Raw genomic sequence first — 27426 nt, 5'->3', positions numbered from 1 at the left:
AAGAGCTGGAGGTCTCTAAGGTGGGAGGAATTGGCACATTTCTGAGAATTCTCTGTAACACAGTATTAGGCAAAACCTATTGAGGTACAGAAAAGGTTATTAAACAGTGGGTTTCTTACAGAACATTGATTAGGCATTGTGCTTGGAGTGAGGTAGCTGTTGGTTAGAATTTGTTGAAGAGCCATGTTTTGATAAGTCTGTTGAAACGCAGGTGGGAGGGCTAATTTCTAATGTGCATGGGAAGGGAGTTCCCAATCTTTTGTGCGGCTACTGGGAAGCTGGCTCCCCCTGCCCTAGAACTCTCGAACCTCGGGTCAAATAGGTGAGTGCTCGAGTCTGATAAAAGGGATCTAGTTGAGCTTTTTTGGGTGACAGTTATTAAGGTAGGACGGGGGCGTCATTGTTGATATATTTGTGTGTGATGATCAGTGACTTAAAAGGGATTCTGGTTTGGATGGTGTAGCCAATGTACTCCTCTCCTAATATGGGAGATATGGTAATTTCTCTTTAATCCTATGGCTGCTCGTAGGGCTTTGTTTTGTAACAGTTTCAATTTGGCCAGGATGGTGCTTGTAGTTCCTAGTAGGAGAATATTACAATAGGCAATTTTCGATAGTGTGAGCGCTCGAGCTAGGGGAAGGCAGTTTTATGGGGTGAGAAAATGGTGGCTGAGTGAGTTGAGATTTGCCGTGTAGGCCGTAGCAGAGAACAGGGAACTGATATGTTTAGTCATGGTAAGGTTAGTGTCTAGATGGACTCCCAGTGTTTTGACCTGTTTGAGTACTGGGATGGACATTCCACCGATGGTGGTAATGGCCGAGTAGTCCACATGGAGGGTTTTTAGTCGGGAGATGGGGCCTACAATGAGAATCTGTTTTTTTCGTCATTAAGACATAGGCTATTGGAAGCCATCCAATTTTGTATGATGCCATAGATCTTGTTTATATTTGAGGTGTCTAGATCATAGTTACCCGAAATGGGGATGAGAATCTTTCTCATCTGTGAAGTTGGTATTTGAGACCCCCCTGGTGTCCAGAGCTGCAAATAGGAGTTTATTATATGCATTGTATAAGGTCTGTGAAAGCCAGGAGCCTTGGGGTACCCCTAGAGGTACTGGGATAGGATCGGCAGTCTTGTCACCAATGGATACTCTTATCTGTACTCCTGCCTTCTATATGGCAGAGTAGAAGCACAGAGCACCCCAGCCAAGATTTTCTGTTGAATGGTAGCAATGGACGATCAATCAAGGCTTAGCTCTCAGGAGGTGATGCAGGCTGGTTCTTAAGTACAGTGTAGTACCCAAGCTCCCACAAAGGAATGTCCACACACTATGTTGGGGATAACACATTTCTTTATATAAATAAGGTTCTCGTTATGTATTCAATCACAATAACAAACTTTGTGCTCCGACAGTTCCACAATGGTAAATATATACAGTTTCTATGTGGTACCACTATTACTCTGATTCCATTAAAATGCATCAACTGTAGACAGTTCAAATAACATATAAGTCAATATAGCAAAGGTCATCAACCATAGGTGTAGGAGGAGTTGGTTAGACAATTGGCAGAATACTGGGACCCTACTGTCAGGCACAGGAGGATCCCCCCACCTGTACAACTTGTAAATAAGATATTAAACAAGCCCAGTCCATATATTGTCTAATAGTCTTATCTCCTTCTACAAATGTTCTAGTGCCCCAATGTACCTTGTTTAGCAGTGTTCGACATCGGGTCGTCGACGGATCCTTCTTGAGTGACTCCTTTTAAGGCAGGAGCCACGGATCGTCGAGATCCCAAAAAGAAAAGGGTGAACGGCAGCAAGGGCAGCAGCTTCGGTCCTGACGGTGCTCGTTGTCTGTCGGTCGTGGACGTCCTGCGAAGATGAGACGTGCGGTGCACCTCGACGATGATAGTTTGTTGCCGCAAAGAGTCAATGAAGAACTTTGGCCCGGCAAGGGCGTCGGGTCATCAGCGTCTTTGTGGTCTTCGGGTGGTGGGAAACACACTGGCGTATTCTCCTTGGCGACCTCGACTTTCTCCGGTGGGACAAATCGGTCGACGGTGCTAGCGAGAGAGTCCTTGGACTCAAATGTCTTGGGCAATGAAGCGTTTCGTCTCCGGTCGATGATGTTCGTCGTCGACGGTGATGGACTTCAATGTCTGAGCACTTGGCGATTCTGCGGTGGTCCCAGTCACCGGTCGGCAGCCTTTCGAGGACTGACTTCCAGGGAGCATTGGCGAAGGTTAGCTGGTGTACGATGATCCCTTGTAGCTCGGGAAGAGGTCTCCTAACCAGGTCCTCTTTTGGATCAGTTCCTTGAAGGCATAGCAGCTTTCAGATTGGCGAAGGTAACAGCAGTCAACCTTCGTACGGCTCAGCTTTGAGAATAAGCAAGTTTCGACTTCTGCTTCTGAACGATTTCCATCAGTGAGAGTCCCCAGATCTACCATTTGGTCTCTCATTCACTCTGCTGGGTCACACTCAGGCAACTAATCATTCAGAAGGGCATTCATGCAGTCACGCAGCCGATCAGGCTCACTGTGCATTCAGGCCATTCTTCTCCATCCAGACACTCAACACGGGAATGTGGATTTTGACAAGCACCCAACCATTCAGCACTCCACTCTGCATTCATCCAAGTTTCGGGCAGGGCTGTCTCATTCATTGTGTCCCACACCAGATACTAGACACCCATAACATGAAATGCGTATTCGTCACACACTCCATTCACCCAGGTCCCACCCCACGGGCGTACCACAACATACAGTCATTGGGAAGGCTCCAGCCAGTCTGGCCTGGACTTCCCCCCAATACCATATATGGAACTTCCACAGGGACAGAGTCTGGGCTTCCCAGGACTTTGGGAAAACAAGGTAACAGGCAATAGAAAGCACAAGGCCACAGGGCCCATCTTGTCTCCTATCAGGAATCGACTGATTCCAATGGCAGGGCCTGGATATCCCAAAATGGAGGATACTCGGAGCACCTGTCAAATTCAGCATTGAGCTCCCAGCAGCCCATACCCTGCTCTGTGTTCTACACACAGGTGCCGAAAAAGATACACTAGGGTTACAGGGTTGTACCCCCACCCATGGGTGCCAAAAACGGATCCCAAGGGTCAGTTCACCAACCCAAAAAGACAAAGAGCTGCACTGCCAGGAGTCCCACATGGACTCCTGTGCAGAAAACAATACAGAACCTACATGAAAAAGGACTACAGGACAAGGACAGACAGGCCCTGTCCCTCCAATGCATTTCCAGCATCACAGAAGGGAGTTCCAGATCTTTGTTGCGGCTACTGGGAATCTGGCTCCCCCAGCCCTAGAACTCTTGAACCTAAGGACAAATAGGCGAGTGCTCGAGCCTGAGCTAAGAGATCTAATTGAGCTTTTTTGGATGACGGTTATTAAGGTAGGAGGGGGCGTCATTGTTGATACATTTGTGTGTGATGATCAGTGATTTAAATAGGATTCTGGCTTGGATGGGTAGTCCATGTACTCCTCTCCTAATATGAGAGATATGGTAATTTCTCTTTAATCCTATTGCTGCTCGTAGGGCTTTGTTTTCTAACAGTTGCAATTTGGCCAGGATGGTGCTTGTAGTTCCTAGTAGGAGAATATTACAATAGTCAAGTTTGGATAGTATGAGCGCTCAAGCTACGATAAGGCAGTTTTGTGAGGTGAGAAATTGGCGGCTGAGTGGAATGAGCTTTGCTGTGTAGGCTGTTGCAGAGGACAGGTCACATATGTTTAGTCCTGGTAAGGTTGGTGTCTAGATAGCCTCCCGGTGTTTTGACCTGTTTGAGTACTGGGATGGACGTTACGTCGATGGTAATGGATGAGTAGTCGGCATGGAGGGTTTTTAGTCGGGGGGCCTACAATGAGAATGTTTTTTCATTGTTAAAACATAGGCTATTGGAAGCCATGTAATTTTGTATGATACCATAGATCTTGTTGATATTTGAGGTGTCTAGATCATAGTTACCCGAAATGGTGATAAGAATCTGTGTTTCGTCTGCGAAGTTGGTATACAAGACCCCCATGGCGTCCAGAGCTGCAAAAATTAGTTTAATATATGCATTGTATAAGGTGGGTGAAAGGCAGGAGCCTTGGGGTACCCCTAGGGGTTCTGGGGAGGGATCGGCAGCCTCGTCACCAATGGACACTCTCAAGGTGCGTTCCGATAGGAAGGACTTAACCCAGAGGGTGGCATCAAGGGTGAATTTAAAGTTTTCCGACAGGGCATTGCATAAGTTTGTCATGGTCTACCAAATCAAATGCGGCAGACAGGTCGAGTCGATGGAGGATGCACAGCTTCCCAGAGTATCGCGTCCATCTGGATTTTAAGGTGTAGTAAGGCCATTTCTGTAGTGTTTAGGTCGGAAGCCTGATTGTCTGGCTCCTAGCAGGTGGTTCCTTTCTAGATAATCTTGGACTTGGGTGTAGGCAATTTTATTGATTATTTTTAATAGGAAGGGGACCGTGGTAATGGGGCATTAGTTGGTGGGAATGTCCGGGTCCAGTGAGGGTTTAAGATGTGGGGTTACCCAAGCTTCTTTGATGTTGGCGGGGACTGAATTGGTGGTGAAGGAGGTATTAATAGAGTTGGTAATGATGGGTACTAGGGTGGGGGCACAGAGTTTAACTAAATGGGCAGGGGATTTATCCCCTTTGCAATTGCATGGTTTCAGGGTGGTGATGGTGTTCAGAACCTGGTCTTGGGTGACGGTGGTGAATTTGAATTGAGGGCTGAGTTTCCGTCGTCGGCATCGGACACAACGGGGGTCTGGGGGTTCTTTTGCTAGCCAGTAGTTTCCTTTATATTAGTATTTTCTTTTGTAATGTATGGATTTTTGCGGTTAGGGCGTTCTGTATGGTGGTACACCAGGCTTTGCTTGAGTTAGCAGGGGTGGTGGTAGGGATATGGGCTTCCAGTATGGAGAAAAGTTCTTTGGAGTTGAATGAAGCATTGTTTATGCGCATATTCAGCGAGTTAGCTTTGTGGGTTATCGCTGCAGATTTTTAGGTTTTGTTGACTTCTAGGAGTGAGTTTGTTAGGGCGGTGGTCAGATTTTTTGTGTATCTTCTCCAGCACTCTTTTGTTGCGACGCAGGACAATGAGCTCTTCGTTGAACCAGAAATTGGACCCTTTAGGGTTTCAGTGTATTTTAGCTATAAGTGGGGCTACTGCGTCAATGGTAGATTTCAGGCAATTTTGGTATATAGTGGAGATGCTGTCAGGGTTAGTGTTAGTTATGGGGTGGGCCTTGAGGGTGTCAGCCAAGATAGGGACAATATTTTCTGGTTTGTTTGCAGGTGTTTCTTACCGTGATAGGGAGGGGCATGGGTTGAGGTCCACCTAACATTTTCGTAAACAGCCCAATCGAAAACATATTGGGTGGTGATCTGACCACATGATTTCGGAGATTGAATTGAGCGCTAAGTTTACATTTAATGACCAGATCCAGTCCAGAATTCTACCTTTGGAGTGGTTAGGGGCGTTTACAATTTGAGTAAAATGCATTTCTTCAAGGGCCATTTAGAAAGCGGTAGCTTTGTGATCCAGTATGTCATTGTATCCAAGATTGAGGTCACCTAGGATAATACATTTGGTATTGGGCTTGAGGAGGTGTGTGATGAGTAGTTGTATGTCTAACTCGGGGTGGTTGGCATTATTGGATGGTCTGTAAATGATGAGAATGTGAATTGTGGTTTCAGGGTCAGTTGTGAGTTTTAGTAGGAGACATTTGTATCCTGTCAATATATCTAGTGGGCAGGATCTGAGCTGTAGTGTGGATTTGGCTATGATGGCTACTCCACCTCCTATGGATTCCTGGTGGTCAGCCCTAAGGATGGTATTGTCGGGAAGGATGGCCAACATAAGTAAGGGGGCCTGAGGCATGGTCAAGCCATGTTTCCGTAACGACTAGGAAATCTAGCTGTTGGTCCAGGATTAAGTCATGTATGTCAACAGTGTGGGCTCCTAGAGATGGTGCGTTTAGAAAGGGTGACTTTTGAGGCTTGAATTGGACGCTATCAGGGGTTTTGGGGGGTCTGTGGGAGAGAAGGGGGTGATGCATGGGGTATGTACTTTAGGCGATGTGAGACTCTGGTCACCCTGCAGTGTGTGAGAGAGGGTGATTGGAAGGAGGGCCTGAAGTGTACAGGGTATGGTGGAGTAGGTGGGTAAGAGAGGATAACCTCAGTAACCTTGTGTTCCCAAGACTAGGGAGTGTGGTGGGGACTAGGGTTGCTGACGTTCTTGAGTGGTGACTTTTGCACCAAGTAGAACCTAGGCAAGGAGCAGTGGTGCCCGATCGATCTGGTGGAGGGGATGTCCCCTGGGAGGCTGGCTAGGTGTTTGGGACCTATGACTCTTCTCGACGTGGAGATGGTTGACCTGATGTTATGCAGCTGAATGGCTGGTGGAGGGAAGGAGGATGTATTGGGCAAGAAAGGCGTTGGGCAGGGGAGAGGGTGGTGGCGTGGACACCAAAGTAATGCAATGCTGTTTTCCGACTGGGTAAAGGTGCCTGCTGTGCAGAACAGTAGACTGGGCATGGTATGGTCCATGTTATGTCTGGGGTGTGGCTTTGGCATAGTGTTTACGCTTTCCATACTAAGTGTATACCTGAGTGGGGCTGGTCTTCCTATTGGCGAATTTAAGCACCCCATTGTTGCCCCTGAATTTTCAGGGCAAGCAGGTTTACTTACACAGAACCACTTCCCTGACACACCCATGGCTGTTATATTATGTTAGCTCATTAGTTGGGCACCAAAGCCCGAAGGAATCCAGCGCCATGTTGCAGGCCCCTTTCCTGCTAATGTTGGGTGGTGATGTGGATGCAGCGCCTCCTCCTCCAAATCAGCCATTACAACATGGGTTATAGGGTTAGCGTACACCTTAGCTCCCACATATTACACAAAGGTGTTAGTGTCTGAAGACTAGTAACAGTGACCCCACATGAGGGTTGTCTTGTCCTGAAGGTGGGGGAGGGGGATGTCACCTCTGAAGGATCTTGCTTACCCTACCCTAGGGGCTGTTAAGTGTAGTGGGCTCACATCCCTATCCCCAAAAGGGATGGCTAACCCTTAGGGAGAGAGTTGACAACGTCCTGGGATTCGTCACACTTATTGTTGAAATGTCTACTGTAGGATTGTTGGGAAATGTTTAAGGTCGTGCCTGAACTTTATGTTTTGATATTTTTTGTTTAAAAAATGAATTCTGAATGCAGAGTTTAGAGAAAATGAAACGACAATTGTAAGTGCTTATCACTTTGTAACACATAAATGAATCATTTTATTTAAAGGAAACTTGCCAGATCCTGGTAAGGCTCAGGATTTCATGAAGAAATTTACACAAGTGCTGGAAGATGACGACAAAATCAGAGGCCAGTTAGAGAAACTGGTCAGCCCGACGTGTTCTTGCAAGCAAGCTGAAATTTGTGTGGTATGTCTTGTTGTAAAATCATAAATGCTTTCAATAGTCCTTTTCATATAATTTTGCTTCCATGTATACACTCCTGTAATTGTGCCAAACATAATTACTTCCGTTTCATTTGTAGTATATTTGCATCTCTGAAGCATGCCTTGGTCATAATCAATGTATTGATTTGTCTGAAAATGTTTTCTAAATGTGCACATATTTTTCCACCAGTCATGGATGTGACTTGTGGATTTCAACCCTTGTATCACTTCTAGCTTTTTATTGTTCGACAATGCCTGTAATGCATTTTACAAATAACAGTAAACCAATAGTCCTCTTGTTACAATTGGTATATTGGTTACAGGGTATCATCGAGATTACTGCGCACATCCCTTAGCTAGTCATGTTAAGGAACAGCCATTTCCAACACATGCATCTTCTGGAAGGGGAGTGTCTGCTCCTCCCCGCTGAACCTTCCAGACTGCTCCCTATACCCATTCCCTCAACTTCCACATGTAACTAATTATACCATGTTATTTTGGAATGCAGTTTCAATGTCGTCACTATGTCCACTCCTAGCATGTGCTTGTTTCATCTAGCTTTTGCTTTCCCAATTCAGATTGAATTTTACTGCTCAGGGTGGTTTTTCGTCTGTTGCATGGTTTAGTTTTAACAGTACTGTTTTACATTGCTTCTTAATCTCATCTATTATGAGGTGTCGCCCACTGCATATGTTTCAATGTATTGAGCTCTGCTCTCTGCATCTCTCTAGTTCTTTGAGCCAAGCCAGGGATTTCAGGTGCTGGTGCAATTTCCTTGCCATGGAAATTTGTCTAATAGCCAGTACTAATGTCAGATTAAGTATACTGCGGGATGCAGTTCTTTGAGTGGCACCTAGTAAGTATGCTCCGGTGTTGGTGAAGCATTATCTAATTCAAGATTTGTTAGGCGATTTTGGATTTCAGCCCAGTATTGGGAGATTTTTGTGCAGATCTATAGCATATGAATCTGGTCTGCATTTGGAAGACGAAACCTGTGCCAATACTATGCTGCCCATTATACTGCATTATTTTAACACGCTAGTTTCTTGTCACTGTTTTGGTATTCGTGAGAATAGATTTCCATTCTGTCTTCAGACTCCTCCCGTACTCCCCCGTTTCTTCGCTCCGTCTGGGACACCCTATCTATTAATGCATTGTATGTCAGCAATCTCCTCCTTTCACTGTCACTACACCCATATGGCGCCTTTTGGACGTTATCCTGGTCTGGTTCCGTTGGTAGTTGTGACGAATCAAGGGTATTCGTCCCTTCTCCCCATAGGGGAATCGCCACCTTTTTAGGCTAGGGAGGTGAGCCTGCTCTGCAAGACCCTCCCTAGCGGCATGGTAAAGTGGGACATGACTGGGAGTGACATCCCCTTGGGGGGAAAAGGACTCTCATTCCCACAGGAACTCTCTAGGCCAACCACCATTTCTGCAGATATGGGACTGCCTTCCATTAAGAATAAGGTGATATCCTTTCATTTGGATTCAGGTAATGCTGAACTAAAAACGCCATCCAATGGACAAGAGACTCTCTTTAATAGTTGTATATAACTGAGACAAGTGGATCACTGAGATTATCGTATTCAGGGGAAGCCCCCCTGACATCACGCCATGGAGAGGCGGAGCAGAGACAAGCCATGGAGCCTGCGACTTTCGAGGAAGTGAAGAAAGGCCAGTGTGGGACGCCAGAGGCCCAGCGCATACAACAATGGATAAACAGTCGTGAAGTGGTCCAGAGGAACCCTGTACTATGTGATGGCCTGACCACATCTGTATTGTCTTGGGCACAACGCTGAAACCATCAGTGCTGGGAGCGTAAGTAGCTCCCTATCGCCAGTGCCCGCATACACAGCCAGAGGGGAAGCTGAGAATGGGATGCCAGCGAATGTGAGGAACAAGAAGTTAAATACCGAAGATGACTACTCGAGCAAGTGCCGAGCCCGGCATGGTTCCCCTGTATAGACAGAGGTACTCGGGAGAATGGGAAGTGCGAGAGGCTACTTAGGCACCATTATATGCTTGGAGAAACTCGTCCCAGTCATAAGGACGAGAAAATAAATATAAGACTGTCTTGTAAAAACCTGACTAAGTAAGTAACAAATAATCTGGTTGAGCAAATATAGGAAGACTGGTATTATATGAAGAGAGAAACTCGTTCCAGTCCTCGTGACAAGCTATTGCCAATAAGACCAGCTAATTGGAGATGTGAAAAACCCATAAAAAAGGATCTAATAATGCCATAGGGAAACCAAGAGACTGGCAATGAATACCATGGGAGGAAGGGAAATTACCCTATGACTTAATATGTAAATATTTGCACGGCATACAATTGTGCAATGAAAGTTGTGAGTTAAGACTGGCAAGTGAACAAGATAGTAGAAGACTTTTTCCAAGAACAAGAAACCAGGAAAAAGAGTGCGGTCAAGACACCCAAGTTTGGAAAGCTTGAACTGTTTAACTTCTAAGAGTTTAGACAAGAGTGTGAGAACGCTTTTAAAGGGAAGATTTTATTAGCATAGTGTTAGGCAAGACTGTATGCAGTACACTTTGGGTGCACAACAACCCTGACCTCCTGCCAATAGGAACCCAACCTTTGGTATAAATCTGTACTACACAGGTTGGTAGCGTGTTGATAAGCTAGGATTCTCTCGAGAGGGGTCATTGTGAGCTGTAGGGGAGTTAGAGATTCACAGTGACAAGTATTCAAATAAACTCTTGTTTCTTGATTAAACAAATATTCATTTATTTAACAGTTTGCCTAAGCCTTCTTCAGAATGGGCAATATTATAGTAACATACACATACACTCCAAAATCCACATTCTTAATATTTCTAAATCAGTAAGTACCTTTTCGAGGGGATTGGGTCCTCCGACGTATTCCTTATCTATGACATTAATCACCACAGCTGTGCTGCGTCGGAACATTTTCTGCGTCCTGCGTCGATGACATCGATGCGCCGTCCTCGAGGACCTCCTCCGACGGCCGATGTCATCCGATGTGATAAGTAGGACGCACGATTCCCGTAGCCTCAGTTCTATTTTTTCCGTGAACGTGCTCGCTTCCTGAATCGCGGTACGCCTCGACTCTTTGGAGTTTCTGTTGTTCATCTCGGTTCTTCGAACCTGTTCGTTTGTGAAGTTGTTTTTCGTGCAGATGTCTACCTCGTCTTCCACACCGCGTCTGGGCTTTAAGAAGTGCGGGGGCTGTGGGTCCAAGATGTCTGTCTTGCACTCCCACGTCGCCTGCCTCTGGTGCCTCGTGGAGGCCCATGACACGGATGACTGTGTCGACTGCCATTCGCTCACGTCGAAAGCCTTGCGGGATCGTAAGAAGTTGTTATGGTGTTTGGACACCTTACCTACCGATAAGTCTAGGTCTGCGGGGCTTTCGATGGACGACTCGAGGGGCGACTCTGTGTCGTCGTCGGAAGTCCAGTCGGTCTCGGTCCCGGAGTCGGTCTCGCCACTCCTCTGCCTCTTCGAGACACTCCGGGAAGCGCTGTCATCGGTCGCCTTCCCCGTCCTCATCCGAGGACTCCGCCCTTCCGCGGGTCGCTTACCCCACCAAGCATGCGACACCGGAGGAATGGGCTTCCTTCAGGAAGAAAATGTTGGCGATTCTTGAATCGGAGGGCACTGGTCCTTCCGCGCCTCCGAGTGGGGTCGGTCGTGATCAGCCGAGAGACGCCACTCGCACGCCTTCGGGCTTGGGTGGTCGTTACGATTCGCGGGAAAGGTCCCGCTCGGACAAGGGAATCGGTCTCGACATGCCCGGTCCCGGTCCTAGTCCTCGACACGCTGGAGACCGCGTGAACCTGTGAAGTCTTTGAGGAAGACATCGACGCCTGTGGCGCAGAGGTCGTTGACGGACTCTCTCGAGGCTCCGCCTCCGAGGAAGTCGTTGACGCCGTCGGCGCCCAGGATGTCGAGGGACACGCTCGGGGCTCCTCCCTCGAGGCCTGTGTCGATGCTGTTGGTGCTGCGTCTGTCGTCGATGCCGATTCATTCGACGCCTTTCGGGGCTGTGTCGACGGGGGTACCCCGTGGGGCGGGGGAACCACCCAGGAAGGCTCTGGCCAAGGTCAAGCATGGCTTTGGTTCCAGTTCTGTGCCTTCTTACCGCCATCTGGAATTCATTTCAGAGGTGGATGAGGGCTCTGATGATGGCATGGTGCTTGACGAGATTCTCTCGGGCCATAGCCAGTTTGAGGACCTGAGGCAATCCCTGCTTGTTGCTAGTAGACTGGACACCTCTCCGGAGGTGGAGTTTTGTAAGCCTGAGCCTGGCACTCATGCCGATTCTTCGTACCTGCGACTTATGTCACGGGTCACCGAGTACTTAGGTTGGTCTGCTCCCCCAGGGGCGTTTGTTCAGGATGACCTTACGGATATCCTCGACATTGGTCCACCAACTGACCCAGTACTGCCATTCCATATGGCTCTGCAAAGAAGGGTGGCAGTGGCTTGAACTGCTCCAGAGAGTCTCCCGGCAGTGAGAAAGTCTTTGCCGCGAAAATACCGCCCAGCCAGTAGTGACCCCTGCTACTTGTCCAAGCATCCTACTCCGGAGAGTTTGGTGGTGCAGGCGGCTACGGCCCCGGCAAAGCAGGCGTCGTACCCTACCATACCTCCTGATAGGGACGACAAGCGTTTTGACGGCTGGGCGAAGAAAGTGTTTTCTGCAGGGGGTATGGCATTTCAGGAGGCCAACTCCATTTGTGCCTTGTCTCGTTTCACGCACGCTCTGCGGAACGGTTTCCATGGCAGCTGAACATATTCCCGAAGGGGATGAATGGGATGGTTTCCTTGCCATGGTTCAGGATGGCAAGGATGCTATGTGTGAGGCCGTTTAGTCGGGTTTGGACATGGCAGATTGCGTCAGCCGGTCCATGGCGGCGAGCACTGTGATACGCAGGTGTTACGCTCACCTGGCTCCCACGGGGGTGTCGAGCGGAACTGGACAGCCACGGTCTCCACCAATGTGATGCGTAGTGCAGAAATGACTGACTGGACTGGCCCACCTAGCTTCGTCTGCTTGACCTATAGAAGTAGTCTCCTAAAGACTGGGAAAGGGAATTAGCCACCCATGGATTTGAGTATTAACACCTCACTGCGTCCCCACTTACCACTTCTGATATTCCCTTTCTCCAGCATGGGGTCTGGCATGGATTCACATGCTCATGAATATTCCCCGTCGTCAGGCTGGGAATCCTCGGTAAAGAAAAATCAGTATCAGTTTCGTTTCTGATCTGTCTTTCTTAGTAGTAACCAATCACTGATCTATGCGTCATACTGACCACAGCCAATGACTGCCATAACCCTAAGCCCCGCCTCTGGCAGCCATCTTCAGATTCTTACCGCACGTTCAAGTGTTGGGATCCTCGTGCTATTGCTCTCGAGCTTTAGTGCTTTTTTCACGCTTTTTTCATAGGAAAATTTTGTCTTTTTACGGTCACAAGAGCCTCAAGCTCCACCGTTTCTTTATCCGATCAACGGGGACCCGTGTTGGATTCTTCTACGCCCCTCAAGGGTGAAGATTTCGTCGAGCCATGCTTTTGGAGGACTTCAGAACTTTCTCAGGCCCATCTCGGACATGGCCCAGGAGAAGGGAAGCTCGATGCCCGTAAAGCTGTTCAGGGTCTGCCCTGGATGCCAGCTTCAGAATGTCTTTAAGGAGGATGAACACTCCCTTTGCCTCTACTGCCTGCATGAGGACAAGACGCACATGGAGAAGGACTGTGCGTTTTGCGGCAATATGTCGGAGCGTACCATGAAGGACCGCCATCTGCGTCTCGCCAACTGGCTGGAAGGGAAGAGCCCGTCAGGCGAGAAAAAGAAGTCTGAGCGGTCTTCTAAGACCTTTGAGGGCGCCCCGGCGACGGGGGCCCAACAGAAAGCGAGTCCGCTGGCACCGGGAGCGCCGAACGGTCGGGCTCTACGGGTGCCAGGCAGGGCGCATCCTCCCCGGCGCCATCAACCACGAGCCAACGCTCTGGCTCGGGTAAGAGGAAGGCCGAGCACCCGGCGAAGCTCCTGGAGAGACCCCGGTCGTGCTCGAAGGCCCCATCGGAGGGGGAGCGAGGCAGTGAACCCCCCCCACCCCCCCAAGGAGAAGGCGGTGAGCGCACCTAAGGTGGTAAAAGCCTTGATCCACCCGGCCAAGGCCTCTATCGAGACAGTCGCGGCGGACCTGGCTCAGCCTGTGGAGGCTACACCAGTGGTGGCGACCTCGTTGCCCAGAGTCTCCCTGCCACCGCGGAGGGAGTCCTCTTTCATGCCCATCGACAGGACCCCCGTGAAACCTCCGACGGAGAAGAAAAAGGGGGGCAGGAGGTCATTGTGGATTCGGCCTCAACCTCTGAAGAGGAGCTGATCGAAGTCTTAAGCCACGGCGTTGGCGTGGAAGAAGACCAGCCCGTCGGGAGGGACCCCGACATCGAAGACGACGATAACGTCGAGGGTGCCGACGGGGCTTCTGACCGCCCGTCGGAATCCCCTCAACCAGTGCCGCAAGACAACTCGGCGGCCATTTTGTTGGCTATACAGTCCTTATGCTCGGAGATAAGGACGAGATTGCTGTTACCACCAACGGAGGAACCGCTCCCGACGGGGGACCTGGAGCCAGGCCCTTCTGGGAGCCCTCCTCCTAAGAGAAGGATTCATCCTCCACCTCCTTTTCAACCATCGCGCCCTGCTCAGCCCTCCTCCCCGTCCACGACCCGTGGGGATGATGCGGGGACGGACATGGCCGCGACGGGTACAGACGACGAGGTTTACGACGAGGATCTCCCGTCGTCACCTCCCCCCCGGGCTTCCCCGCCCGACCAGATTAGATCGTTTCATGCCATGATCGCCAGGGCATCCGAGCTTTGCCCGTAAGAGAAGAAGGAAGGTTTCCTTTATCAACGGCGCGAGACCAAGAGGAAGACGGTCCTCGCTGTACCTCTACTGGACGATATCTGGGATGAGGGTCTCGCCCTCCTCAAGAACCCATCCACAATGCCTGCGAGAAGGGATCGGTACGAGAAGAAGTACCGGGCCCCGGACGCGGCCCCCTTGTGCCTTCGGGCACAGCCGACCCCGGACTCGGTCGTCTCCGCGGCAGCCAGGAAGAAAGTGGGGGGGGGCCTCGGCCTCTACGTCAACTTCCCTGCCGGACGGCGAGGGAAAGAAATTGGACACGATGGGACGCATAGTCATCTCATCGGCAGTGACGACGATTAAGGCTGCCAACGCCTTTGCTATCGTAGCCCGCTACGACAGGGAGTTGTGGTACAAAATCGCCTCCCTGCTGGACTTCCTACCAGATGACAAGAGGGCGGAGGCTCTAGAGATCTTGCAGGAAGGAGAAGTGGCGTCGGACCACGCCATTACGATAACGACGGACATCGCTGACACTGGATTTCGCCAGTTGGGCAACGGCGTGTGCCTTAGACGGCATGGATGGCTCAAGCAACAGACTTCCGGCAGGACGTGCAGACCAGAGTCTTGGACATGCCGTTCGACGGGAGCAACCTGTTTGGGAAAACAGTGGACGATTCCCTACAAGCCATCAGTCAATGCTAAAATTCACTAGGCGGAGGTCTCCATCAATAAACACACTAGTAAGTGAGTTTCAACAATCATTTATTGCAATGCAAAACTTCCGCGGAAGGGCTGACTGCATAGGGATGCTATCTAGAGTGAGCTACTAACATTACAGTGAGCATGCTTTTTATAGGAAAACGTTTACATTGAGTCTTATGACTGGCGCGAAGCCCAGGCACGTCCTGACATACAGTTTCCTGCCAAAACACTTTTGGCTGTTATTCCAGCCCTTGCGGTGACAATTTACAAAGGCCGGACATTTGCAAATGGTCATTACTCATAGCTTATCTAAGCAAGTCAAAATATCCTTCAGGATGCACGTGTAATCTTTAACATGCGTGATCGTAAAAACAAGCTAATTCATCACATTTGACAGTCTTGCCGCGGTAGTGATAATAATATCCATTCATGGGCTGCTGGACAATAGCAGGACATATCTTTTACAGAATGACGCACGAGCTCTGACACAAGTTCCCCTTCCCAAATATCCCAGAGAATAACAACTCCGAATATAGATACGCTTTATGCTTATGTTTTGGGAAAGAGTGCGGATGCTAGCAATCATCATTCATAGAGGAGACCCCAGGGTCAATGAATGCATGCTGACTCGCACGGCAGCTTTAGACAGGACGGGAAGTGCAAGAGTTTTAACAGACATTATTTATGTAGCCTTTACAGGAACGGAGAACAGAGGGGACATTCCTAAGCCTGTGAGTAATATCTGTTCCAGGCGAAAACCCTGGGCCTCGTGTGCGGACACAAAAGCAGTTGGTTTAACATGGACATAATGCTATAGCATGGGCAATGGGTTTAAGTCTTGCTGAGGCAAAGAAACATGACAATTACATGAATTTGGTATTTACACATCAAGACGGACACGGAGACGGCCCAAGCTCTTGGTGTTCTCCAGCAACGACGGCCGCCCTTTCGGAGCGGCGGAGGCAAGCAGGGTGCCTCCAAAGGCTCCGGCGGAGGATTTTCCACCTATCGTCAAGCGGCCCGTTCGTCGTCACAGGAAGCCTACAGGGGACGAGGCAAGTCGGGCAGACCCCGCTGTCGTCGCCATGGAGGACAAGGCGGCAAAGCCTCGTCGAAGCAGGACTGAACCAGCCGTGGGGTCGGGCCCCCACCGAAGCACCCCGGTGGGAGGCCGGCTGGCGAGCTTAGTCAGCGTGTGGGAGTCCATCTCCACTGACCGATGGGTGCTGGACACATCACTCTTGTCCAATTCCTTGTTTCTTTTGCAGCTTAGACCCAAAAGATGATCATCTTGTGGCAGCTGAAAGCATTCAGGTAAGAGTCTGTGTTTTGTAACACTGTCCGGTAAATGATGCCAAGGTTTAACTCACTGCTTTCTCTTTTCATGCAGGTGCAGCATAGGAAGATTTGGCGTGCTGGTGGATAATACCTCCTGCAGTAAAATCAGGTAAGCAATATGGTGGCAAGAGATTGTCCTTGTTTGTTCCCTTGGCTCACATTGTTGTTTTCTTGACCTCCTTAGATGCTGGAATGCGGCAACCAGGTGATTGAGACAGCACCGGATCGTAGAGATGCTGCGAGGAACGGTGAGTATGGTGCGGCGCTGCTGCTGGTGATGTTTAAAATGAAGTCTGTTTCTGGTTCGAAGATGCGCTGAATCCGAAATCAGGTAAGAAATCCAGTGAAGTTCTTGTTCTAACCTTTCTTCTTCTTTCCCTTCTTTCTAGGCGTTCTGGACTCGAGGCGGACGTGGCAGGATGCTGGATGCTGACTACAGACACGGTGATCGTTACGCTGCTGGATGCAGAATAACGCGAAGCATGTGCTGCTCTTCGGGCGTGGTTTAAATAGCCTTCAAAGTAGTCCCAGGTAAGTATTCTTCCACAGCCACAGCCGAGTAACAAAATAGTCCCTAAGATAAAATAGTCCCTTCAAGCCTCACATGGGCTTGGATGCTTGGATCCCTTGCAGCGTGGTCTGCATCAGGTAAGTTTTAACATATGAGCCTGGCGCCTATGGCGCCAGGACTGATGTCCCATATGAGCCTGGTGCCATAGGCGCCAGGACTGTACGCAGATAGCCCCTAACAGGGGTTGCTGGATTTGCTCCAGGTAACATGATGCCTGCTTGCGGGGTTGATGGACTTGGTCCGGATGCCCGGGGGGGTAGGCATCATGACAGCAGGTTTGTGTGGTTGCAGAAGTCGGGGTTTGCTCCAGATGTGCAGGCCCGGCTCCTCAACAAGGCTGACGAGAGCCTCAGCATCTTGCAGAGTGGTGCGCCATTACTTCAGGTGTGTGGGTTCTGGAGATCATAACCCACGGCTACTGCCTTCCTTTCCGGCAGAGGCCTCAAGACAATCCACCGGCGAATCTCTCTTTGAAGAGTCCGGATCCGCTCCTTGCGCAGGACATTCAATCCCTGCTGGAGAAAGGCGCCATAGAACTGGTGCCTGTAGCGGAGAGGAACATGGGATGGTGTTCCCCTTATTTTTTGATTTCCAAGAAAGACGTGGGATTGAGACCCATCATGGACTTGCGCGGTTTGAACAAACTCCTCAGGAAGGACAAGTTCAAGATGGTTACTCATTCTCAAGTCCTCCAGGCCCTTCAACTTCAGGACTGGTTGGTGTCTCTCGACCTCAAGGATGCTTATTTTCATGTGCCTATCCATCCAAAGCACCGGAAGTACCTCAGGTTTGCGTTTTGGTGACTCGCACTTTCAGTTTCGGGTCCTGCCGTTCAGATTGACCTCCGCCCCAAGGGTCTTCATCAAGCTCATGGTAGTGGTGGCAGTGCACCTCCGGAAAGGGGGGATTCACGTCTACCCCTACCTTGATGATTGGTTGATCAGGGCACGCTCTCCCGAGCAAGTCCTGGATCCTCTGTCAGTCACCTGCCACTCCCTCCACAAGCTGGGCTTCTCCCTCAACTTAAAGAAGTCCCATTTGACACCAACTCAGAGGCTCCAGTACATCGGAGCAGTGCTCGACATATCCCTGGGGCAGTGTTTTCCTCTCCAGTTGAGGGCTCATCACATTCAGCAGATGGTGCACAAGTTTCAACTTGCCCAGACTCTCCCAGCGTTCGAGTTCTTGAGACTGCTCAGCCTCATGGCATCCTGCATTCTTCTGGTGCCAGAGGTTCTGCTCTTGGGAATTTCCTCCAAACGGAGCCTTAGGAGACGCGTTCGTGGTGGAGTGGTCCTTCCCACTGCTGTACGCGTTTCCTCCAGTCCCCGTCATCCCGCAAGTACTACGGAGGTTCGGTTCCCGAATGATCCTCATTGCTCTGGCATGGGCCCGGAGGACGTGGTACCCGGACCTTCTCGACATGTCCATCTGCCCTCCATGTAGTCTTCCCTACCGAGACGATCTGCTCTCACAGGAGGGGTGTCAAGTTCTCCATCCAGAGGTCAGGTGTCACGCTCACCTTATTCCCACGGAGGCGCAGGTCTGGCTTCGAGTGCTGATGCTTCTTCAATGGTGAAGCTCAGGACTCTGAGGATGGACAGGTAGGGCCCCTCTACTCTGGCTTCTCTGACTCGCAGGAATATTCCCCTGTGCGTGAAAAGGGAGTATTACCTACTGACGGAATAATGCTCAAGCCTCCCACTCCCTTCCAACCCTCCGCGATACCCTTCCACGATTCCCCGTGAAGTCTCACCTTAGGGTCTGGAAGGATGAGTTCTCCATCCTGCTTCTGATGCAGGGGCGCGTTGAAACCCAGTTACTTCACTGGATTGAGGTTTGATGGGAGTTCAAATAAGCTTGACTATTCAGGTAAGGCGATGTAAGAGTTCTGTAGCAAGTTCAAAAGTTCAAGCTTAATAATATAATGTTCATTGTCTTATTGCAGCAAGCGCTAACGCTTATGTCTTTTTCCCCTTAGGGGCCGGGGTTCGGAATGCCGGAGATATGGTGCCGACCCGAAGTGAAACGTGCAGTTCCAGTAAATGACAGGTAAGTTCTGGATGAGCGTTCGGATAATGTCTTTGCATTCGCTCATTCAATATCTTGGGAATGAAATGGGAATGACCCAACAGGTAAGTCTTAGAAGGAAACTGAGATTTTCCTATTCCCTTCCTTCTCTCACCTTGTGTTCTTGTCTTTTTCTCTCTAGGCTCTGGGAAGTGGCCGCGGATCCGGATGATTGCTGCTGAAGATGGAGGTGCCCAGGAAAGGTGAGTGAAATGCAGCGCTGCAGCGATCGAAGCGAAATGCTTTTAAAAATGATGTCTTCCCTTTCAGGATCGTCGATGTGAAGTCTCCGTGATGCAGCTTTAGCAGGTAAGGTCTTCTTTCTCTCCAATTCTCTCTTAGCAGGTGACCCAGGATGCTGACAGGCGTGGCTGAAGTCCAGATGCAGGAGCTGACACGGTGAGCGTCCAGCTGTGAGGAGCAGAACAACGCGAAGCGTGAGTTGCTGATCGGGCATGGTTTAAATGGCTTTGGAAGAAGTTCCAGGTATGTATCCTTCCCCGATCACACCCAGGTGGAAAGTAGTCCCACAGGTAAAGCAGTTCCATTCAGGCCTCAAGAGGGCCTGGATGTAGCAGCATGGTCTGCATCAGGTAAGTGCACATTAAAACACTTGAACACATGTCTAGCTTTATGAGCCTGGCGCCTAAGGCGCCAGGACAGGGGTCCAACATGAGCCTGGCGCCTAAGGCGCCAGGACTGTGTCCAAAGGGCCCCAGCTTGGGCCCGCTGGCACTTCCCTGGGGGGAATGATGCTTGCCTCTGGGGTTGCTGGGTCGGTCCTGGCTCCTTGGAGGTAGGCATCATGACATCAGGTCCCTCAACCTGCACGCTTGGTTTCTGAAAGGTTGAGGTATAAGGGTTGGGACCTCCATGAAGACGTGATGGAGGTGTTGCTTTCGGCCATAAGGCCCGCAACAAAGTCCCTGTACCATTGCCGTTGGAGGAAGTTCAACGGCAATGGTACAGGGACTGTACCTGCGACTGGTGCAGGGTTAAGAATGTGGATCCTTTTGCATGTGAAATTTCCATGGTTCTGTCTTTTTTGCTTTCTTTGGCTCACAGGGGCCTTCAAGTGGGTACCATTAAAGGTTACCTGGCGGCGCTGTCTATATTTAAGCGCTCGTCTGAAGTGTTCCTATTTTAAAATTCCTTTAATTTCTCAGTTTCTGAAAGGGCTCACTAATGTGTTCCCTCCGTCACCTTTCCAGGTGCCCGGTTGGGATTTGAACCTTGTTCTCAAGTTTCTGATGGGTGCTCCGTTTGAGCCTTTGCATTCATGCCCTTTGAGACTGTTAACTCTGAAAATTGTATTTTTAGTTGCGGTCACTTCCGCTCGCAGAGTGAGTGAGTTACAGGCACTTTCAGTTAAGCCACCCTTCACTGTGTTTCATAAGGACAGGGTTGTCCTTGGAGTTCGTCGTCCTTTTCTTCTGAAGGTGGTGTCGGAATTTCATTTAGGCCAGAAGGCTGTTCTTCCGGCATTTTATCCTCCTCCACATCCTGGTAAGGAAGAGGAGAGGCTCCATAGGCTTGATCCTAGGAGAGCGTTAAGCTTTTATATTTCACCATGTCCCGGGTCAGAGTGGACAATCAGCTCTTTATTGGTTACGCTCGAAAGCGTTTGAGACAGGCTGTGACGAAATAGACTTTGTCTCACTGGATTATTTTGGCTATCTCTGAGTGTTAACGCTTGGCGGGTAAGGACCCACCGGTTAGCTTACGGGCCCATTCTACCAGGGGTATGGCTTCCTCTACTGCCCTGCAGAGGGGTGTTCCTATTCGCAGCATCTGTGATGCAGCCACCTGGGCTTCGGTACATACTTTTGTATGTCACTACTCCCTCGGTTCCATCCGGGGGCAGGATCTGGCCTTTGGCAAGGTGGTCCTTTACTCCGCAATTTGATTGGGCATTCTAAATTTCTGTTTTCGAAATTCTTTTCCCACCTTCTTGCATTGGTACTGCTTTGGGAGTCTGTCATAGATATGGAATACGTCGGAGGACCCAATCCCCTCGAAGAACAAGTACTTTCTTACCTGGTAACGTTCTTTCGATGGGATGGTCCGACGATGTATTCCATATCGCTCCCTCCCTACCTTCCCCGCTACAGAATTTCTTATGCGATTGCAGCTTACGTTTCCGCAAGGCTTTGTGTGTCAGACTGGCAGAAGACTGGTGGCACACGTTCTGGGAAAAAACTACAACTGAGGCTACGGACGTCGTGCATCCTACTTATCACATCGGATGACGTCGACCATCGGAGGAGGTCCTCGAGGACGGCTCATCGACGTCATGGACGCAGACGCCGAAAATTTTCCGAAGCAGCACAGCTGTGGTGATTACTGTCATAGATATGGAATACGTCGTCGGACCATCCCATCGAAAGAACGTTACCAGGTAAGAGAGTAACTTGTTCCTTTGGGATGGCACACCCACTTCCTACACACTCAGGTGAATTTAGTAACTAGGACACTGTGGAAATTAATATACCACTGTTTGCATTTAGAATCAGACTTACGAGTTTGGCAAAGAAAAGGGTTATTAGAACAGAACAAGGGGTCACACAAGTATTCTGAAGCAGATAAGTACTTTTGGAAACCCCCAATGCAAAGTTAGTTAACCCCTTCCTGGAAGGAGGACAAAACACAATGTCAGATTGAAGAAGAGTCATTCAGGGAGCCAGGCTATGCCAAAGTCAATTGGGCAAAAGGCTAGGTGAGCTGAAGCACTTCTTGCAGGTAAGTAAAAGTCTTGCACAATGTTTTAGAAGTCTTTGTAGAAAATAAATCAAAGCAGGGCCACAAGCTGTTAAGGCTTGTGAAGTAAAGAAGCTATCAGCAACTCTACAGAGCAACCACGACAGGTCTCACCAACAGAGAACAAGTGCAGTTACACAACAAGAGGTAAGTTATCTTAGACTGTACAGTACCTTTAGGTTGAAGAAAAAGGAGAGCAGATGACTCCAGTTCCTGTGCAGCTCTGCAGATCCTGGTGTTCCTGGGCCTCAGTCGTGGGGACAAGAGGGAGGACTTCTGGGTACTCCTGCACTGCAATGGGATGCTCACCGACCACAACCGGCAATCTTCAAACAAGTGGCACTTCAGTGTTTCAGCTCCTCGCGTCTAACGCAAATGGCAATACCACGATTCCTGGCTGTCGAGATGGTCTTTCCTTGCATCTCGGGTTCAGCACTCTGAGATGGCTCAGGCTCAGTCAGTCCTGCTTCCTGGGAGTCCGGAGGATCTTCCTGGAGCTCTTGGCCAGCTTAAAAGCAACACACACAATCTGGTTTTCCTCTCCCTGGCGATTCGGTTCCAGCAGCAACTGCAGTGGAATTTCAACTTAGCTCTGAGAGGATGTCCAGGTGGCTTACTTTGGAGTTGATTGGTCCCACCAACTCAAGGAGAGAAGTCGACCTTGCAGGGCTTCTCTAGCCGAAACGAATTTGGAGCACAGCAGCAGGGCTTCACCGTGCAAACCAACGATCCAGGAGTTGCAGCAGGCATCCTCTTCCAAGTTTTTTTCGGTTCCTTCATCCAGCGGTCGACTCTGCCTTCCAAGCCAAAAAGCTTCACCTTTTATGCAGGTTTCTGCCATTCATTCCAGGCTTGCTGTCTGTCACTCAGGAAGATAGCTGTCCTTGCCGGACAGCCAGCCGCCCAATCACCTAAGAGTGCATTCCTGTCTCCTAAGCACAGGGAGTTTCGGACACCTCCCTCGCTTCCTGCCCCTGCCAGACACCCTGGAGCCTGAGGCAGGCTTCACTCGTGAATCCTGCCAAAGACAAAACGAACAAAGGGACAGAACCTGGATTGGCGCTTTGAGTAAATCTCAAGAAGGACCTTTGCACAAAGAAATGGCAAAAAAGACGACCGGGGCCATTTTGACAAAAATGGCACCCGTGGGTGCCTTAATGCAGCTGCGAACGCAGCCCGCGGTAAATGCACACCAAGGTAGTTAAAAGTAAACCACTGCCACCAGCCATTCATCGAGGAAAGGGTAACACAAAAATGTTACATGAGAGACTAGACAAAGGGAATAGTAAGTAACCCCTCCAGCACAGTATTGTAAGATAGTGTGTGCTGGGTCTAGAATGTTACAAGTGTAAGTGAAGTCAATTTCACTTCACTGCTCTTGGAAACAGTAGTTTATCCAAGAGACTGTATTTAAACCTTTTGGAAATCGGAAAGATTTCCCTGTGTCACTGCACTGAAGGTGCTGTGTGACACAATGTAAAAGGTGATGCCCGTGGAGTTTGTCAGACTCCACAACCAAAAGAACCACAGAAAACACGCACAATTAAAAGTACAAAGTCCCAAAGTTCAGCAAAATAGCTTTGGGTCTCTAAGGAGGGAGCAATTTCTCCCTTGCACATAGCACTGCAGAGAGTACAAGACCCACTAACATTCAATGAGACTGTCCAAGATGATTACGTTAAGTACCATTTGTACGAAAGAGAAAGCTTTATATAAGAGAATACCAAAAGATAAGAGAAGAACAGGGAAGCAGAGACAGTTTGCTTTCATGTCAAAGTATTGCCATGAAGATCTCTTCTTTTCTGGGTGAGGGTTTGGGTTTACGATCCAGCTTCTCAACCCCTGTGGTTCCCTATGCAGCGCCCCTGTGCCCCAACTCTAATTTATCGGCACACCTTCTTGCAGTGGCTTTCCGGTCTCTCGCGGTGGCTTTCCAGTCTCTTGCGGTCTCGTTCAGCTCTGCGGCTTTGCTTTGTACTCTGGGAGTGTTTCTCCCACTTCTCCAGCAATGGATCTTTAATGGATTCACATGCTGTGAATATTTCCCGTCTTCAGGCTGGGAAACCTCTGTAACTAACTTTGCATTTTCCTATGGAAAACTTTTGACACTTTAGTGTCCTATCGACTTTCTTTTTGGGTGCTTTAGGCTACACCAATAGAAAGTCCTATATAAATAGCCCCGCACGTGGCTTCCCTTCAGATTTCAACCGTCTCCAAGCTGTTGGGATCACCTCGTGTTTCTCTTCGTGCTTTGCACATGCTTTTCGTATCCGGCCAGTATGTCATCTCTGGGTCAGAATAAATCGCTGTTTAAGGCCTTTTGCTACCAGCGGCCTAAAGAAGTTCTTCGAAGAGTATAGCCATACGGACTGTCTCTACTGTCTGTACCCCCATAATTCGGCGAATTCCTGCGAGATATGCCAGGGGTTTTTGCAGAAGACTTTGAAGGACCGTAACCGCTGGCTCATCTGTTGGCTGAACAAGAGCACTTACCCGGAATTGGAAGTGGGGTCAGCCCGGGGGAGCCACTCTTCGGTGAGGGCAGAGAAGGCCTCTGAGCACCGACGGGCAGCATCGGCGGAACCCCTCGCTAAGAAACAACGGATGGAGTTGTATACATGGGAGGTGGTATGAGGTAGCAAGTCATCTACGTCCTGGTTGCATCATTAGAAAGGGGCGAGTAGCTCCTCGCTGTCCAAGTCAGATCGGCCTGACAAGTCCAAGGGGTCTGGTGGTAGGCCCGAGAAGTCGGAGGTGTCGGAAAAAAGGACAGGCATAGCCGAAGGAGTCTAAAGATAATCATAGGTCCTCGTCCAGCCGGGACTCTTCGAAGCACCATTCCGGTTCTTCTTCCAAAAAGTCAGGAGAAGGCTTAGACTGTGGATGCCGCGGTTCCGATGACGAGAGTGGTGTCGACGGATGTTCCCTCGTCAATGGTGGTGATACAATCTGCTTTTCCATCGTCAACCGTGGTGTCATTGGCTCCATCCACGACTGTGACTGACAGTGGTCCGCTGTAGTTGTAATCGACGCAGATGGATTCGGAAGGCTTGTTGCCGACGGGGGGACCGTTTGGGACCAAGCTTCCTGTGGACATTATGGAACAGGAACCGGCTGCGTATTTTGTTTCCTCTGGAATGGAGGAGGAGCAAGAGCCGCTTTTCGATCTGTCGGCTCTGGGTCTGGAAGGTGCACGGCCGCCGATGTCGAGTGGGGTGGGGGCTGGGCTGCCCCTTTACCCGCTGGTGAATCCTGAGTCTCTGCTATCCTTGCAGGTGTTCAATATGCTTCAGTCATTGTTGGGGCAACTGGATGCGATGCTTCCACCGCCTCCGAGCCAGTTTGCTCCGGTGGTTGACAGTGTGCCTGGGGAGGCCCTTAGGAATTCGCCTGTGGTGTGGTTGCCATTGCCGGTGGGGTTTGATCGTCTCTGAAGTCATCCTGAAGAAGGGGAGTTGCCAGATTCGGATCTGGAGAGTGCTCCGCTTGATACCCTGTCGATGGTGTCTTTGTCGCCAACGAGGGAGAATGCCTGGGATACGGATCCCGAGGTGGAACAGCCCAGTAGCCCGATGCTACTGAGGTTGATAAATGAGTACCAATTTCGGTTGGGTGATATTGTATGTTAATATGTGCTCTGTAAAGCGCTTTGGATTAAGTTGCTATATAAATAACACACCATTATCATTGTGGTTCTCTCTGCTCTGATGAAGCCTCCGTTTGAACCCATGTCGACTGCTTCTTTGAAGTTCCTCTCGTGGCAAGTTGCATTTCTGGTTGCGATTACCTCAGCCAGATGGGTGTCTGAATTGCAGGCACTGGTCATTGCCCCGCTTTATCTGAGATTTATGAGGGACGAGGTTCTCCTGGCTACTAATCCGCACTTTATCCCGAAAGTGTCATTGGCGTTTCACAAACTTGCTTCTATTGCCTTACCCTCATTCTTTGCTAATGCGTTCACGCCAGCAGAAAAAGCCCTGCATTCTCTGGACGTTAAGAGGGTGCTGAAATTTGATCTGAACCATACTCAAGACTTCAGCAGGTCGAAGCAGCTGTTTGTGGCACTTGGTCCCTCCAACAAGGGGCAGTCTGTTTCCAAGCAAGGACGTTCCCATTGGGTCTTGTCTACAATTTAATTTTGTCACGCAAAGGCTGACAAGCCTTTGAGGGGCACTCTTAAGGCTCATTCTACACGGTCCACAGCGTCATCGGCGGCGTTATGGTCTGGTATACCGCTCGTGGAAATTTGCCAGACGGCTTCCTGGGCAGTTCCGCATACCTTCACCAGGCACTAGTGCCTTGGGCAGCAACATGTGGAAGATGTGCAGGTGGGACGGGCGGTCCTCCAACGCCTGTTTCAGTAAGGTAGGCCTCACAGCTTCGGGGGTTTTCTATTTTACTCTGTCACTTGCTGGTTTTTTGTTCTCATGCATGTTGGTTGATTGATTTGTTTATTTATAGAGCGCCTTACACCAAGGCGCTGTACAATGGAACTCATAGAGTGAACAACAATAAACATTGGGAGCAAAATTACATATTGAATCATTTGACAATAAAACGGTGCAAAAAGCAATTAACTGAGGGGGAGGGGAAGTGGAGAGGGAGTATGATTGGTGAGGGGGAACAGAGAAGGATAGAACAAGTGAAGAATAGAAGGGTGGGAGAATGAAAAGGGAGTGGGGAGAGAGGAGTTAGGAGAGGGAGAGAGGTGGGGATAATGGAGAGTTAATGGATGTTATTATATGGTTTGCCTGTAATAGACAGCCACACATTGGTTATACTGCTATGTAATCTATTCACAGCATGTGAATCCATGAAAGATCCAAAGCTGGGGAAGGGAGTAGTTTCTTATCTGTAACTCCATTTCTCCAGCGTTTGTATCTTTCATGGATTCACATGTGTCCGCCGGCCACCCCTGCAGGCAAAACTTGGTTCAGGTTCCCTCTACTTTGGAGGTTAAAATCTGAAGGGAAGCCGCGGGGGCGGGGCTATTTATATCAGACTTCCTATTGGTGTAGCCTAAAGCACCCAAAAAGAACGTCGATAGGACACTAAAGTGTCAAAGTTTTCCATAGGAAAACGCTAAGTTAAAGTTACCAGGTTTCCCAGCCTGACGACTGGAAATATTCACAGCATGTGAATCTATGGATATCCAGCGCTGGAGAAATGGAGTTACAGGTAGGAAACTACTCCCTTCCCAGTCCTCTCGATCTGCGGGAAGGCTCTGTCCTTCCTTCCACCTTGACAGTCGTACAGCGAAACCCTTTCAGAAGTGCTTCTCATTGGGACGCCGTCTCCCTGAGCCTTTCTGCTCCGTGGTTCTTGCTGCAGGCGTTTGGTTCTTCAGTCCGTATTGAGAGGAAGAACATTACATGTTTCTCTATGCTCAGTGGTTTTGAATAACCCTGCACCAATAGGATTTGTACAACAACTACAGCGCATAGCTTGGTTCTTCCAGGTATTCTTCATCGCGCTGGCCCTCTTCCTCGTCCCAGTACTTGTGTCAAAGGGGGGTATTTAGCAGCTTTCCTATTTGTCATACAAAGATGGTCTTTTTCAACATGACAATAGGATATGGAGGATTGGGGAGTTGGGTCCTGGGTCTCAACCTCGGCTGGATAAGGAGAATACCATGTTCTCTCTGGAATACCA

General features: G+C 49.5%; 1 protein-coding gene across 11 annotated transcripts in view; it reads left to right on the top strand.

Annotated features, from left to right (window-relative positions):
• Positions 1-27426, top strand: part of PDS5B (PDS5 cohesin associated factor B) — a 2333811-nt gene that overhangs the window by 905094 nt on the left and 1401291 nt on the right. For all 11 annotated transcript variants that reach the window (XM_069639007.1, XM_069639003.1, XM_069639002.1 and 8 more), the window contains one exon: positions 7313-7452. In XM_069639007.1, the coding sequence (XP_069495108.1) occupies positions 7313-7452 (140 nt within the window). The remainder of the gene's footprint in view (positions 1-7312; positions 7453-27426) is intronic.

The sequence above is a fragment of the Ambystoma mexicanum genome, chromosome 7q (genome assembly GCF_040938575.1).
Source record: "Ambystoma mexicanum isolate Mex_15411 chromosome 7q, UKY_AmexF1_1, whole genome shotgun sequence".
NCBI lineage: Eukaryota > Metazoa > Chordata > Amphibia > Caudata > Ambystomatidae > Ambystoma > Ambystoma mexicanum.
The sequence above is the reverse complement of the archived record's forward strand: the minus strand, read 5'-3'. Positions and strand labels throughout refer to the sequence as shown.